Genomic DNA, 17,365 nt, shown 5'->3' on the forward strand with positions numbered 1-17,365 from the left:
CCTCAGCAAAGCTTCAGGCTGCTCATTAGCGAACTTGATTCTAACTTCACTCCTGGAGTGAGTTATTGCAAAACTATCCTGACACTCTTCACCTACTGGCCCTACTTTTGTCCATGCACTAAGTGTCACCCGCCTTCTCCAACAGGTACAATCCAAATAGACTGAGCACAAGGCGGGAACAATGATATCTCCTGTGAGTTTTCATTACTTCTCGATATAGGAACAGATACTCCAATGAAGAAACTGTGCTGCTACATTATTTATTCAACACATCATCTCCTGTGATTTTTCATTGTTACCTTTAGTTACATTGGACCATTGTGATTATTGGAAAGTTAACATGACGAGCATTTCAGTTGAACTAAAGAAGCTGCTCAGATGAGTAGTGAAAAGTGGGTCTTCAATGATTACTCAGCATGTCCAGTTGCTCTATATTTACTTCTACTTAATAAACCCTCACAGACATATAATGTCAGAAAAAAATACTTTAACTCGGTATAGGGAAATCGCTCCCCCTCCCAACTAAAAGTAGGACCATACCTCCCAATATTTGAAAAATGGAAAAAGGGGCAAAAAGAGCTGCTGCGTGTAATGTGGTGAAATTTTTACTAATTACCATGTCCATTTTACAAAATATGGCAGGTTATGAAAGTCTGAAACATTTCTTGGTTTTAGGGCCTTGTTTTATGTGTTATAACAATTTTGCTAATAAAGGTTAAATTACCTTTTAAGCTGTGAGTCACAGTTCTCCCAAGAGACATGCTTATCTTAAATAGTTACAATTGTACCGTTGCTTATATTATATTGTTACAAATGGATCCACGTGCAGGTGCAGAGTATTAAGGGCTTATTTCAAAATCCTTTAATTTCACATTTTGATATATATGTCTGCACAATGACTGCACACATTTATTCATACCAATTGCTGGTTGATTGCTAGATGTCATTGTACTGAAGCAAAATGACCCATATTAAAAACTGTGAGGCCTTATGTTGATCACAGTCCTCCATATTGATGTAAACCAAGCAGGTTATAATAAATAAGTGTTTTTTTTTTTTTTTTTTCTTTTAACTCCCCCAGCACTACTTTTTGCTTTATACGTTTATAGGTATAGATTTCATGGCAAAACAATTAGGAAATACAGCTGGTCAAGCCTGTGCTAATGCAAAGTAACTCACATTACCAAGAATGCACTCAATTTAGCTGCAAAAAGACAAACATTTTATTTGCCAAAGAAAAAAAACTTTCTTCCTTGCCTTCATTCCTATGGGACAGCCCAAGACTTTGCCCTATGGCTAAACCAAAACCTAAGCATGTCTCAGTCTACCTAGGAAGCAGCAAATTATTATTATCATTAAGATACATTGTATGCAACCAAAAAGCTTAAAAAGTAGCTGACTGGGGAAAAAAGTGTATCCTATTAATAAAGAGCACACTGTGCATTGCACTTTAAAGGTGTTGGTCTGGTCACTGATAACACAAATAAATTCATGTTTCATACACAAATCTCTTGTATCGGTTTGGCATTTATTTTAAATGTGTTTCGAATGTTGCTGGTTTTCACTGTAAAACAAGCAACTTAAAAACATAAAAAAGTTATAAATTGCTAATTTACCAAATAAAAGACAAAAAAAGTATTAGTATGTACAATACCACTAAACAGTATTCAACCAAAGTGTGTCCAGAACAAATCCAAAAATTACTGTATAAAAGTCCTCCTTTTACCCTGACACAAATATCCTATTTGCCCCATAGCAGAAAGAAAGTCAAAGCATCTCTCTAAGCGGAGAGGGACAAAGGAAGAGTTCAGCTTTAGTTCATTAACAAGTTACTTTCTTCAAGGCTGGATGACTTTTGCAGCTTCAGCTTTGATCAGAGAGATCAGGTCCTGATTGATAAGGAACACAAAGCGGAGACCGGATATCTGTAGGAAATAGAAAACTGTATAAGAAGCCAATAAACAGTTAATTCTTTGCCATACCCTCAAAATAACTGCATGATTAATTTAATTCAAATGATAAACATATCAATGAACGCATCTCTCCCACAAATTCTCATTATTACAGTCTTTGACAAAAATAAAATGGTTAATTTGCTCCCTCTACCTAATATTTTTACATTTGCTACAAACAGTAATGTTGCTGTTAAAGTGGACCCGTCACCCAGACCTAAAAAGCTGTATAATAAAAGTCCTTTTCAAATTAAACATGAAATCCAAATTCTTTTTTTTATTAAAAGTGTTCATAGCTGTTGTAAACTCATTTAAAAATATCAGCTGTCAATCAAATATTGCCTGCCCCTCCTCTATGCCTTAGGCAATTACTTTCACTTTCCATTCAGCACTTCCTAGATGTAACTGCTCTCCTCACATTCCCCCAGGCTTCTGCCTGCTATAATTATGAGTTCCCAGACTGATTGAAACAAGATACTTTATAAAGTGTAATTAAAGTTAATTTTGTTTTAAACCAGTAAAAAGTGGTAGTTAAAAAAAAAAAATAAATAGACTGTAAAACTGATTAATTGATCAATAATGAATGTGTTATAACTACAGTCCCCCTTTAAACATCTTGTATTAAAAAAAATCACGAAGACTGCCGAGAAATAACACAGTTTACAAAACACCATAGCCTTCTGTAACATGTCATTCTGCATGTTGCAAAGTAGATAATTAAATTAGCAATGCACAGTGTATCCTCCTCATTAAACTCCTGCTAACAAAACAGTCCCAACGAAAGGGATGAAGGGAGGGGGACTGTATACAGGTAATCTAATTATCTGCCTAACAAGGACCAAATATGGAGTAGCTTATATCTCTCTGGTTGTCTTGTGTAGCTCAAGAAATAACAACCCAAAAAAAAAAAAATTAAAACAAAAAAAGAAATAATATATTCAGCACAACCCTATTCAATCAGAGGGTATGCTGCATCTTTAACTTAACCTGATATATACTATAACCCACCTCTACAACAGAGTTATGACTGAGCTTCCACTTGCTCCCTGGCAGCACAGGTCTTCCATCTATATAAATAGCACGCCGACCCTCATTGGCTATGAAGAAGTCTCCATTATTTTTTAGTTTGATGACACCTACAGTGGAAGAATGGTAGTTATTTATTTTCATGTATACAAACAAAATTTAAACAGGGAACAAACAGAAATTAGTGTAAATGTGGTAGAAGTTAGGATAAAGGATGACATCTTAATACAATGATCGCAGAAAGAAAAAACAGCCTCAGATTAAAACAGTTACAGCAATTACGTCATGGATGCACTTACCGTCCCACATGGCAACTCAAACACATGCAGCTTTAAAGGGGTTGTTCACCTTTAAATTAACTTTTAATATGATGTAGAGTGATATTCTGAGACAATTTGCAATTGGTTTTCATTTATAATTTTTTTTGTTTGTTGAGTTTTTTAGCAGCTCTCCAGTTTGCAGTTTCAGCTATCTGGTTGCTAGGGTCCAAATTACCCTAGCAACCACGAATAAGACATTGGAATAAGAATAGGCGAGGCCCTAAACATAGAGATGTGTAAAAAAATAAATAAAAAAAATAAAACAAAACAGCAATTACAATACATTTGTATCAAACCACTATTACCGCTGTGGAGCACCGATCAAAGCATTCTTTGAGTCTGGTATGATTAATATCAATATATCGGCTTTATTTATGCGCTTTAAAAATTACAAAGGAGGTGATTTACATCCAACGCGTTCGTGTCAAAAGACTTGGCACTTCATCAGAGTGATTGGTGCACACTTGTATTAGTGTTTAAATAGAGACATGCGTGCATATCAATTAAACAGTATTATTCTTTTTTGTATATATTCGCCTAATCATTTGGACGCTCTATAATAGCTCCAAGTTATTATACATTTGTATCCCAACAGAGCATTTTTTTTTTTAGATGGGGTCAGTGACCCCCCATTTGAAAGCTGGAAAATGTCAGAAGAAGGCAAATAATTCAAAAACTATAATAAAGAAAAAAAATGACTGACAATTGAAAAGTTACTTAGAAAAGTTACTTAGAACTTGCAATTTTAAGTTAAATTAAAGGTAAACCACCCCTTTAATTCCCGTCTAGTTTACATATATTCATCAGACATTTCCCTTTCTACTGAAACAACAAATAAGGAGAGTAGTCATTTTTTGAGGGTAAGGCAAAGCAGCGTTTGTTATAAAGGCAAATAATGAAAAGTCATAGCAGACCTTGTTTTCTTGAAATTTTCCAAGCCGGGCCCTCCAGAGACAGATCCACATCAATTTGGTTGTCCTTTGTAGCTCTTCCAAGAGTAATCTAGAAAACAACATATAGAATAAAACTTTTGGTATAGAATCTAGTCTGAACAACCAGTCTTGTATTCTATTATTTTTACCTCTCGAGATCTCATCAGATAGCGCACCATGCGTCCACGTAGCACAGCCAACGTCTGTGTGTCAAAGTCAGGGGAACTCATTCCTAAGAAACATTTCAAGATATAACATACAGATGTGTGTATAATTCAGTTGCCTAAAACGCCTGAAGTCACATCAATTGCTTATGTAATTCTCCCGGGGTAAAACTAAGAAAAATAAAAGCAAACCTCATATTTGGTCTCTGTTACCCAGAATACTTTACCTGGGATTTTCACATTATATACTATGTGTGGTTCTCAAGGTGTAGGACACATAAATAAATATAAATTAACCTTTATCCTACACACACACACACACAAAACATTCATACCCACATTAATACTGCTGCAGTTACCCAAATATTTTCACAACGTGAATTTAGAGGTTTTGACATTTTAGAACTTGTAAACACTGGGCCTTAAATGATTGCATGCACAGGCCTATTTACTATAGTCAAAGCTGAAAACGGAACAAACATTATCTTCTTGTATCATTTGTTGCAGTACAATGGGAAACAGGATGAAAAATATTGTATCAACCCAGCTTGTATAGCAAAGAAACCCTAGTAACAAAAATGTGCTTCTATGTAACAATGACATCTAAAACAATCACCCTTATTTACATTTATAAGCAGCTGCACAGAAAAAAACTCCTAAGATAGGTGAGTTGTGGCAGTTACATGTATGGTAAAGTCCTCACCTGTGATGCTGTCCACTAAAACTTGCCACCTATTTAATTCCTGCTCTAACTGGCGGATCTCCCTTTTCTGGCGGCGATCAGCAACGGTCAGCTCTACAATAGTTAAAAGGAACCAAATTATAAGCATAGAGGCTGGAAAAAAATATATCTAAACAAGTAAAATAAGACAAATCAAAATAGCTGGTTAAAGGGATCCGTTTCAGTCCTAAGCCAGGTTTATTTACAGGGGAACTATCACGAAAATTGAATATAAGCTTCATCATACTGAAATCGAAAACTTTCTAAATACAATCAATTAAAAATGATGTATGGTTTCTGAAATAATCAAGTTTATCTTCACGATTCCTCTTTCGGCATCTGTTTATCTTCATTCTCTCTTCATGCAGGAGTTGGGTGTCAGATATTCATTGATAGCCTAGGCATTCCTTTTGCCTAGATGTATTAGAGCTCACTTTATTAAAATCACAAGATATCATGTCTCTCTACATAAAGATTTGTGCAATAGGCAGTTATTTTGTTATTATTTGTACTGGAATCAGTTATTTGAGTGAGCTCCAATACATCTGCTAAGAAATTAAGCCCCCCCTATGAGATATTTTGGATCTAACTGTCAATGATTATGTGACACCCAACTGCTACAAGACAGAATGAAGAGAAACAGATGCTGAGAGGGGGAAAGTGAAGATAAACTTGATTTTTTCAGAAAGATGCAGAATATTTAATTGATTGTATTTAGAAAGTTTCATATTTCAGTATGGTGAAGCTTACATTTTCATTTTTGTGATAGTTCCCCTTTAAGTCACTGATTGTTATGTACCAGGCTGTTCTGATAAGAATACCTTATTAGGTAAGGACCATAGTTGCATGGTGATTTTTTATTAAACAAAATAAATGCTTTCCTGGCAATATCAAATAGTTTATCCATTTAAAAACACATTACAAATTAAGAGCTGTATCTCACCATGTTCAAGAACTTCATCTCTGGTTTCTCTGTGGGACAGAAAAAAAATGTACAGTTTTAGGATGACAGAAATATGGAAAGACAAAATATATAATAGTATTATAGTATATTAAAGGTACTGTATATAGCTACGTTACCTATATGCTTTCCCAGCTTTTTCAAAGTAATAAACAATGTAGTGACCTAGCAACCATATTGCTGAGCTTGCAAACTAGAGATGGTCTGAATAAAAAGTTAAATAACTCAAAAACCACAAATAATGAATAAATGAAAACCAATTACAAGTTGTCTCAGAATATCGCTCTCTACATCATACTAACAGTTATTTTAAAGGTGAACAACCTTTACTCAAAGGTGAACAACCCCTTTTAAAGTTTACTATGCTGTAGGGAGCGATAGTCTGACACAATTTGCAATTAGTTTTCATTTTTCATTATTTGTGGTTTTTAAGTTATTTAGCTTTTTATTTAGCAGCTTTCCAGTTTGCAGTCGGCAATCTGGTTGCTAAGGTCCTAATTACCCTTGCAACCATGCATCGATTTGAATGAGAATATGAAATATTAATAGGGGAGGGTCGGAAAAGAAAGATGAGCAATAAAACGATAAAGTTGTAGCTTTACAGAGCATTTTTTTTAGATGGGGTTAGTGAACCCCTTTTGAAAGCTAGAAAGAGTCAGGAGCAGAAGGCAAATAATTAATAAAGTATAAAAAATAAATAATGAAGACCAATGGAAAAGTTGCTTAGAATTTGCCATTCTATAACAAACTAAAAGTTAACCTTAAGGTGAACCACCCCTTTAACTCCTCATTAGGAGTGTTTCATGGGATGTCTCTGCTTTGTACCAATGTACCCAGTAGTAAATCAGTGATTTGCATTTTTACAATTCAACATTTTGCAAGTTGAATTGTAACAAGGACAGCTGCTAGTAAGCAAAATACTTCTATATGAAGATACAGTCATACTAAACTAAATTTTCATTGGCAGGAAGAGTGGGACAAAATCATATTCTCTCAGTAGCTGCAGTGTCCATGTGGATCAACAAATTAATTTTTTAAATACAATTTAAAAAAGGAAAATGCTTGGCTTACTGTTAAGAAAGAATACAGGAATCATTAAAACAGAAGACAGCAAAGAGCAAACTCTGACAGGCGCTCATAGCCTATCTGCACCAGTAAAGCTACACAAACAAGGAATTTAAATTAGTATGAACATACCTGAGCTTACTGTCATCTAGCATGTCTTCTGCATCAGAAAAATTCAAAACTTGATCCCCTTTAGGAAGTGGCTGAACTAAAAATATATATATATAAAAAAAAAAAAACGTGATGTGAGTTTGAAAGAGCAACAATATTTTGGGCTATTCAATTGAAATATTTGTCTATTTGGCTCTCAACTTGCTTGCTTGCTGCAATTACAGGTATAATCACAGTTAAAAGCAGGATTAATAAATTGTTCCAAAGAAGCTTTTACTTTGTGCGTATACTTTTTAAGCTTTTACTAGAAAGCAGTTAACCTACATTTTCCACTTCATTGCTTGGTGAGTCTATCACTCAGTAATGAAATTGCAGGTACCCCTTCTGCCTTAACGGTGGTGTAATCCAGCTCATTTGTTGGTCAACCTTTTTATCACCTATTATAAAGCAACTACTATATAATAAATAAATGTATTGGGTGTCAGAATTGAAATCGCTATTTGCTCCCACCTAATGGTTGAATTTGGTTTCCTTTTTGGTACTTTAAATGTCTTCATATGACATGTCTACTTAATGTGGGGCTGTTCCCCTTTTTGAAACATAGACCTATAACTAGGGGGAACACTTTACAGGCCATAACAGTTAAATCAGCATCTTGAATATACTCTGAATATCATACTGCTACTATGATATTGTCACCTGCAGCTCATTAAAATCTACAGCACCATTAGAAGAAGCGGCTTGTATTAACATTTTCAAGATTATTCAGCAAGTGCAGTTGCTTTAGATTACCACTACTACATACTTCATAACACGACATGGATGAAGGCAAAAGCATTGTTTCTTAAATTGTGAGGCCTACTTGAAATAAGAGAGGCACCAGTGTGTATTTTGAAGTACTATATATTTTGAGAAAGAGACACTACAGAATCTCCAATATCCATACATTAACCCAAATGGAGAAAACAGAACCTAAAATTGAAGGAAAACCTATGTTCCGGAATGATAAGGGGCTGGGAAAGAGAGAACAAAAAATTCAAACACTAAATATGATACACTGCATCCTTTTATCTTGCATGTGTTTTGTACGCCTATGTGTATTGTCCACAATGTCTTACAGCAAAAGTTTACTTACACAAGCTAAGCTATTGGGTCTCTTTCTTGATAGAATTGTTTTTTTTTTTGTTTTTTAATATACTTGCCTTCCTTCCTTTCTTTTTTCAAGTGAAAACAATATCTGGTTTAAATTCAGTGTTTTCAATTGCTTAGCTTCTTTCTAGTTAGGCCCTCTGCTATTCATCTTCCATGCCGACTTTCAAACTTTACCTTTTTTTTTTTTTTTTTATTTCAATATTTTGCTTTTTTTTTTGCCTACTTGAGGCAGACACAAACCATATACATTTTACATTTTTATATGATGTAGTAAAATAATAAAACAAAAGAAACAAAAACAAAATAAAACAAAGATAACCATCACTGCACCATTGTGTCTGAGATTCATACTCTGGTTCTAAAAATTGTAAAACAAGGTTCCAGCTAGGTTCACTGTACCTTACGCTAAATATAGCTCACATAGTAACTAATACTGTAGGACTGAACTGTGGGAGAATAGCAGTGGAAGACCAATAGGTTAATCATATGGATAGTAAATGTCTAGAAGTTGGGTTGCAACGTCTCTATTCCAACCATGGTTGCATGCGTATCAGATAAAAAGCTAGTGAGTTCTTCATTTATCATAATCCAATCAATGTTATGTGTAAATGCTGGGAAAGGGATATTATGGGATTTCCACGCCTTGGCTATAGTTTGCCTTGCAGCCAAAAATTTTCTATGTTGTAATTTTTTTAAAACCTGTACATTTGCCATTTCATAATGCTGTCAAAGGGTCTCTCTTTATATTGATTCGAAAAACAGAAAATAACATTGTGTACTCTAACCCACAAACGAACCACCTTGGGGCATGTCCACCAGATGTGATATATAGATCAGATTTGAGAACATCCTCTAAAACAGTTGGGATCAGCTAATTTTGAACTTTTAGCTATTCTTTCAGGCATCAAATACCATCTAAATAATACTTTATATGAGGCCTCCAGCAATATAGTGTTAAAATAACTAGATTTAGTAATTGCTCAGCTCATGTTCCAGGTTTCGGCCTCTTAAGATCCTTTTCACACGGTCGAATATATGAATGTTCCCTGGGGTTGGATATGTTGTTAAGAGTTGAATATAAAATGGAGAGCATGCCACTGCGGTTCGATGGTTAAATGCCATTCAACCACCATTCAAAGGGCAATAGGTTACCTTTAGCTGTCTCCCAGTGGGCTTTAAGTGATGATATGTAATGTATCACTAGCAATTATTTATTCTGATAATATTTTTTTGAGCTCCACCATTGAAAGTGTATAGGGTTTTGGGTTGGTATAAATTCTGGGTTTTGAAATAATGGGGTTGCTGGAGCCCAAGGAGACATTAGCTAAGTAGAGTATTTAATTCTATCCCACACTTTTAAGGTAGTGTCTAGACATGGGCTAATGGTTGATGACTGTCTCCGGAAGTGGACCAGACCAGGGCTTCTGCTGTATATGGGGTATAAAAATTAATCCACTGAGGGCCAACCTGTCCTAGATGTAAAGCTGGTATACCTGTAAATTGGGCTGCATAATAATAGTGGATTAAGTTGGGGAGGCCCATGCCCCCCTGAGCTCTAGATGTGAAAAGGGTTTTCTGGTTAACTCTAGGGAGCTTGTTATTCCATATATATTTAATTAGATAGTTTTGAAATTCTTTCAAATCAGGTAAATTAAGTAAAATTAGTAGTGTATGAAAATAATACAGACATTTTTGGCAATAGAGTAATTTTTATAGAGTCCACTCGACCATCCCAAGAGATTTGGTACCTGTTCCATTCTTCCATTAGTTTAACGTATGAGGCATATAGTTTGGGATAGTTGTACCTATAAAGGTTTGAATGTTGCGCTGTGATATTTACCCCCAAGAGAGAAATGTAATCTGTCTGCCACTTAAAATCAAAATTCAGCTTTAAGAGTTTTATCATCGCTGGTGGGAGAGTGAGGTTAAGTGCCTCGGATTTTTCATGATTTATAGTTAAACCAGAGATTTCTCCAAATTTACCCAGTAAATTTAACAAATTTGGTTAGTTGGTGGTTGGGACACCAGCAGTGTGACATCATCGGCGAATAAAGATACTTTATGGTGTATAATGTTTACCCAAAGTTTGTGAATGTTAGGATCGGACCTAATAAGGGCTGCCAATGGATCGATAGCTAAATCAAATAATATAGGCGAAGGACACCCTTGTCTGGTGCCTCAATAAAGTGTGACCGCAGGGGATTTAAATCCGATGACTATGACATAGGCAGAAGGGGATTGATACATGGCCTTCACCCAGGTTTGAAATTTCTGGCCAAATCCCCGTTTATGTAATGTATGGTACAAATAGGGCGAGCGTGTCAAGAGATATTTGAAAATTGTGCTCCCTGCTGAAGTGAATTAAATAGGTTTGTCAGATGTGGGGCTAGTATTTTGACATATTTTTGTAATATAGGACAAAAAAATCTGTCTGGACCCAGCGCTTTACTGGATTTTCAATTTTTGATTGCTGAAGTGACCTTTAATATATAGATTTCAGCTTCTATAGTCTCAGATTGGGTTTCTGTGATTTTAGGTAGTTGAAGATTATGGAATAGTCTCTATTTCATGGGTGCAGACTCCCATCTGCAAATCCCTACACAATTTTTACAGGATTATTTGTTAGGCCACCATTTTTTTGTTTAAGAGGATGTACTAGCATGGTACGGGGGTTATTTTTCAGTTTTGTTGCAAACATTTTACTGGGCATTAGTATAGAATTTTTGATGTGACAACTGGAGAGCTTTTTCAGCTTCATGAGGGCTAAATAAAGATCTATATGAATACAGTTTATATCTTGTCTTAAGTCTATCCCGGGATTGTCACACTGCTGCTGCACTAATTTGTCCAACCTTTGATTCAAGGCATCTGTTTTGCATTGCTTCTTACATTGGGAGTCCCAGCTGAATGAACCTTCCCCTAATAACTGCCTTGTGGGCCTCCCAAAGTGTGCTAACTTCTGATACAGAGGCAGCATTTTCCTTAAAAGATTGCGTCGAAAAAGTGTCTGTGTAACTAACAATTTCCAGAATCATATGCAGGGAATCATTACGTTTGCATTGGCACGCTCTATTAACTGAGCTACAAATAGATATTTGGAGAGTGGTCTGAGAGAGGTATGACCAAGAGACATTAAGAATTTTTGCCTCGTGTAGTTAAAGGGGAAGGAAACCAATCAATCAATCAATCAATCGCCTGAATTGGCAAACTGAATGAATTTTGCAGATTTCAGAGGTGGAAGTAGGGGTGGCTTGTCTTATAATGCGTCCGAAATCATGTTAGAATCGCCACAAATTATCAGGCCCCCTTCTCTTTCTGCATGACTTTGTTGTATTATCCGCGTTGAAAACCGAAAGGGATTTTGATTGGGGGTATAAAATGTTACTATTGTGAACCGGGAGTCATGTGATAATATTCTTAATTATAGGAATCTACCTTCAGGGTTTGCAACCATGTTTTCCACTGTGACTGGTAGCCGTACCCTAAAGAGGATAGCAATCCCCTTGGTTTTCGTGGACCCAGTGGCCATATATGCTGTAGGGCATCTATGGTGAAAGTATTTGGGGAAAGACGTATTTAGAAAATGTGTCTCTAGCAGACAGACTATGCAAACTATACCTTTTTTTACTCATAAGACTTATACAAATTTAAGCTATATTGTTACATTGTGTTCTTGGAAATAAAGGCCCACTATCTACAGTATATTGATAAAAAGAAGGCAATCTGCAATTTATACCTGTTTGGTCTTCTAGCAAATAGTATTGCTTCATAAGTTGCCAATGGACTTGAAGCGATTTAGCAGTACGTGACATATAAAATACTTCTGGATGCTTGTTCAACAAGTCTTGGAATGTGTCCAGTGTAGGCTGAGAGGCCTGTGAAAGTTCAAGAGGTAACAGAGCATTACGATAGAAAGGAGCAAAGTAGTAACAACAGATATAAACAATTATAGTCATACATACCGAGCTTACTGTGCTTAATAGCTGTTCTTCAGCTTTACTGAACAAAACCCTACTCTGTATGGCTGCAATGACTTCTGGGTGCAGTTGTCGAATAGCCTGACATGCTAATCTGATAAAAGATAAAAGTTTAAGCAAACTATAGACAAAACAGCTTTCAAAGCTTGCACACGCTTCCAATATACTCACTTAGAAATGACAGGGTCATACAGCAATGCATACCACCGTTCTTGTATCTCATTCAGATTAAATCGACAACTGAATTTAACCCCAAGGTGTACAGCATGCAGATCATTTGTCTAGAATAATATAATAAAGAAGTCATTTATATATTTTTCTTTAATATAAGATATTGACTAATGGTAATTTAGAAAACTTCATTTATAGACATATAAACTCTGCAAAGTCAGTATAAGAATCTGCAAATATTTTTAGAATAAGCACACTTCCCCCAATTTTACAAACTTCCGGAGACTCTCCAGTAAAGACAGTCACCAAAAAAATGCAGCCTGCAGGCATCTTTTTCAAAGTGTTCTGCATTGAACATGAGCCAAGTCTAAAGAAGCACAAGGAATGATTGAAAAGCTGGATGGAAATCAGTAGAGGCCCATGCAGTAGAAAACTACCCTGAGCAGATGTGTCTAGGTTAAGAAGTAAGCAATTAGTTACTGGGGAGTGCACAACATATTACCCTCCAGTAAATTATGCTTTTTTTTTTCTGTACTTTAAATGGTAGTCTTCCAAATTAGGCATGCAAATAAGAATAATGCACAAACCTGCAAAACTGTGTTAATAAGTAGCAGGTCATCAGCAGGTTTCCATCTTCCCAGATCCTTGGTTACCTGCAGTGGTTGTTTGCTTTTTTTGATACGTTTAGCGATACTGGGACTTGGTGCAGGAGATGGTGGAGCTGGAGTCGAAATTGCTTTGCAGACTTGCTAAAAGAAAAAAAAAACATAGACATGAATTCCTGGATCACAAAGACATACATGTCAAATAATCTTATGAGACAGAAGACTCTCTTGTTAAAGACCATGAAGAGAATGGATAGTCAGCTTATTAAATGGGTTGTTCACCTTTGAATTAACTTTGAGAGAGTGATATCCTAAGACAATTCACTTTTTTTTTTTTATTTTGATAGTTTTTGAGTTATTTGGCTTATTGTTCAGCAGCTCTCCAGTTTGTAATTAGGATTCTGGTTGCTAGGGTTAAATTACCCTAACCACATATTGATTTGAAGCAAATATACTAAAAATGTACTTAATGTGAACCAATCCTTTTAAACACACCTATTGTGCAAAAGTTGGTTCCTGCACTAGGTGTGTTGGCTAAAAGAGCCCACACTCCAGTCGTGGGAAACAATAGAAATTTGCGTAGAAGAACCTTCCCCTTGTGTCGCCCACTGAAAGAGAGCTCCAGTGGGAACTGCCTTGTATGCGTGTGATGAGTGAATGCCCCAGTTTGCTTATTATGCGCATGCATGTGACATAACATGAGGGGACACGTCAACTGATCCTATTTCACATGCATTCAAATAATAAGCGAGTTGGAGCACGCCGTCATTATGTTCTTGAATATTTAACAACATGGTCACTCACAACAGGAGATCTGTCTTGGTGCAGATGCCCCATAGATTTGAATGAAATCAGTGTGTGTGAGAGAGAAAGGAAGGAAGGAAGGAAGAAAGATGTCCGCTGCCGGATGAGGAAGAGAGTGTGAGACGGAGAAAGAGAGAAAGAAAGCGCGTCCACTGCTGGATGTCACCTACCTTCTTTTTTTCACTGGAAGAAGGTTCACTGCCAGAATAGCGCCCTTGCTCCCCTACACTTGGACCACGGGTACGACTAGTTGATTTTGCAAGACTACTCTCTACCAACTCATCATCAAACTTCTTCCGCTTAATAAACCTGCCAGACATAGAAAAGTCAAGATATAAAGACTTATCAATTTCACTCATATTATAAAAATTGAATATAGAGGTCCTCATTTAGTTGCAGTATGAGCTTCTTTATTTTGAGCATATTGTACACAAAACAAGCATACCCTGATCTGTGCAAAATCAAGAACTAGGATAACTGGAAAATGTATACACAAAAAAAAAAAAAACGAACACAAGTAGACAAGTTAATATACAGCAAGATTGCACTCAGGCCAATGGTGGATGTGCTGGGATGTGCCTGTACTAACTGCCTGACAGCATGTTTGAACAACTATTAGTTCTTAATATTAAAAATCCAAAACATGGCATTAGAACTTTAAACAATATGCCAAGAAAGATCATGAAAATGAGGATTTTCTGGCTGGAGGAGAAATAAGGACAATGTCAGGATTACAGTTATAACATAGTTAAAGGGAAAAGGTACATTCTGTGCAACAGTGGGGGTGATTATAAGTTTGTGCAGCGCATAAAGTGTTGACAGTAATTTCAATTTGTTAAACGGTTTAGTGAATATTTTTTTCGTGGCATTGCTCAAATGCAGTGTGCGTGCATAAATCTCAATTTGATTTTTTGTCATATTTAAAAAGCTCTAATGGACATTTGCACAATGTCACAATTCTGTTTGCACATTGAATACACGGCTCTTATCCAGCTTTATAAATATAACCATGCATAACCATGGGGCAAATATATTCACTGTGCAAACCATTCTACCCTGGGAAACATTTATAAAAAGTCCCAGTATCACCAGCATAAATTTTAGTTTAATAATTTTCTGTCCACAAATACACACAGAAAGTAATCTATAAACATAAAAAAACACTAGTGCTGGAAAGCTTGCAATATTGTAATGATTGGCCATTGAGTGTAGCAGCACTTATATACAGTGTTTAAAAACAAATCCTTGTCACTAATGATCTATAAAGTTGGAAGAGCTCAATGTCTGGATTTGGGCATTTAACAGATTGTCTCACCAGCCGCATGTTTATCTTCGGAGCTAGATGCTCAAACGCATAGGCCTGACCATGTATCACTGTAGGAAGGTGAAAAGATACCCGGACTAGGAATAAGGCTGGTACGTTTAGTCTATGACTTTTACGTATAGAAAGGCACAGCCATCTTGGAGAGGGCCACTTTACATGTTCAGTCATTATAAAGGAACAAGGGTTTAAGATATTTCTAATTTAGGACAGTACAAACAATTCCCACAAAACGAAATACACCCGGTATGCACAGAGCCCGAAGAAGAGGTGGTGGGTACAGATGTGTTACAATATCCACCCGAACATAAACAGAGCACTGTCTTACCTCGACGAGCTCCTTCTTTTAGGCACGAGCCCGGAACCTTGAGGCAAACTCCTTTTAGTCCCTGCGGACGAGTCCTCATCCTCCGAGCGACTAGCGGAAGCCAACATAGAATCCATAATACTGAGCGACCTCCGAATCGCCCCAGATAAGCAGCTTCTCGCTGCTTTATCCAGCACACCCACCCGCCATATTGCCTCCCTTACCAGAAGTGACGTTCAATAACTTCCGACAACGAGTTTCGTCACATGAGAGAGTTCAGCGTTTTTTTCCGGAGCGGCCATTTTTATTTTGGGAATAATATTCTTCGCTACTTCCAGAAAGATTAGTGAAATCTTAAAAGAAACTCGCTATGTATTTCTATAGAATTAGTATAACAAGTACGAATAGATAGCAGAAGTGTTTCCCCAGCATTCTTACAGTTAGGTAATGAATAGGGTTGCCACCTTTGCTGATGATGGTTAAACCAGATAGCATTGGGGGTGGGCCAGTGATGTAGGAACAGGCATGATGAGGAGGGCACAATGATGTTGGTGGAGTTATGACACCAGGGTGAGGCTATTGCATTACTTAGATGCAACTGGTTGGATTTCTATCCAGTTTTTGCAATGTTTTGACGTGTTGATGACCAGTTCAAACCCTATCTCTAGCTCTATTCTGCTTGATGAGTAAGCCCAAACCATTAATTACAGGTATGAGTTCTACTATACAGAAATCAGTTATCCAGAAAGCTCTGAAATACAGAAACGCAAATTTTTGTATCTGTAATAATAAGAAATTAACTGCACTTGATAGTAACTAAGCCATGTTGAGGTGAGTTTCTTAGTATTTAAATGCTTTTCATGTATTGCCCAGATTATTGTTCAGGTTTCATAAGGCTGAAAACCAAACAGAAAGTTGAGCCCCAAACAGACCTTTCAAAAACCGAATTGTTCAGGTCAAAACTGAACAGGTGGCAACCCTATTAATTAATGTGACATTCTTAAAGGGATACTGTCATGACATATCAATTTCCCAGCTGCCTCAAGTCATGTGACTTGTGCTCTGATAAACTTCAATCACTCATGTTCTGCAAGTTGGAGTGATATCACCCCCTCTCTTCCCCCCCCCCAACAACAGAACAATGGGATGGTAAACAGATAACAGCTTCCTAACACAAGATAACAGCTGCCTGGTAGATCTAAGAACAGCACTCAATAGTAAAAACCCCATGTCCCACTGAGACACATTCAGTTACATTGAGAAGGAAAAAACAGCAGCCTGCCGAAAAGCATTTCTCTCCTAAAGTGCAGGCATAAGTCACATGACCAGGGGCAGCTGGGAATGACAAAATGTCTAGCCCCTTTCAGATTTCAAAACTGAATATAAAAAAATCTGTTTGCTCTTTTGAGAAATGGATTTCTGTGCAGAATTGTGCTTGAGTAGCACTATTAACTGATGCGTTTGGAAAAAAAAACATGTTTTCCGATGACAGTATCCCTTTAAGATGGTGCCCCACAACCATATATGCTTTGACTTACCCACTTTTAAGAGTCGTGATGCCACACATTTAGGAAAACATTCACTTCGCCAGCTTTTCTGAATAAGCGCCAGAAGAAGACCGAAGAAGTCACCCGTGAATTCCGATGCTGCGAATCTGCACCGAGGGGGTAAGTAAAAAGATAGGGGCATTTGCCTGGGGTAACAGCTATGCTGGGGGGGAGGGGTAGGTTTTTTTTTCCAATAAGCTGTTTACTTCTCATTTAAGCTTTGTAGTAA

At 36.7% G+C, this 17,365-nt stretch overlaps 1 protein-coding gene across 1 annotated transcript; it reads right to left on the reverse strand.

Moving 5' to 3' along the window:
• Positions 1-1,199: 1,199 nt before the first annotated feature.
• mcrs1.S (microspherule protein 1 S homeolog) lies at positions 1,200-15,824 on the reverse strand. Its single transcript, NM_001097935.1, is given in 13 exon segments — positions 1,200-1,925; positions 2,961-3,088; positions 4,213-4,300; positions 4,380-4,462; positions 5,098-5,190; positions 6,059-6,087; positions 7,274-7,349; positions 12,141-12,279; positions 12,367-12,475; positions 12,553-12,662; positions 13,140-13,301; positions 14,132-14,270; positions 15,611-15,824. Coding segments are annotated over 13 exon segments (1,359 nt in total). The 5' UTR covers positions 15,727-15,824; the 3' UTR covers positions 1,200-1,838.
• Positions 15,825-17,365: the final 1,541 nt, after the last annotated feature.

This window comes from Xenopus laevis, chromosome 3S (genome assembly GCF_017654675.1).
Source record: "Xenopus laevis strain J_2021 chromosome 3S, Xenopus_laevis_v10.1, whole genome shotgun sequence".
Lineage (NCBI taxonomy): Eukaryota > Metazoa > Chordata > Amphibia > Anura > Pipidae > Xenopus > Xenopus laevis.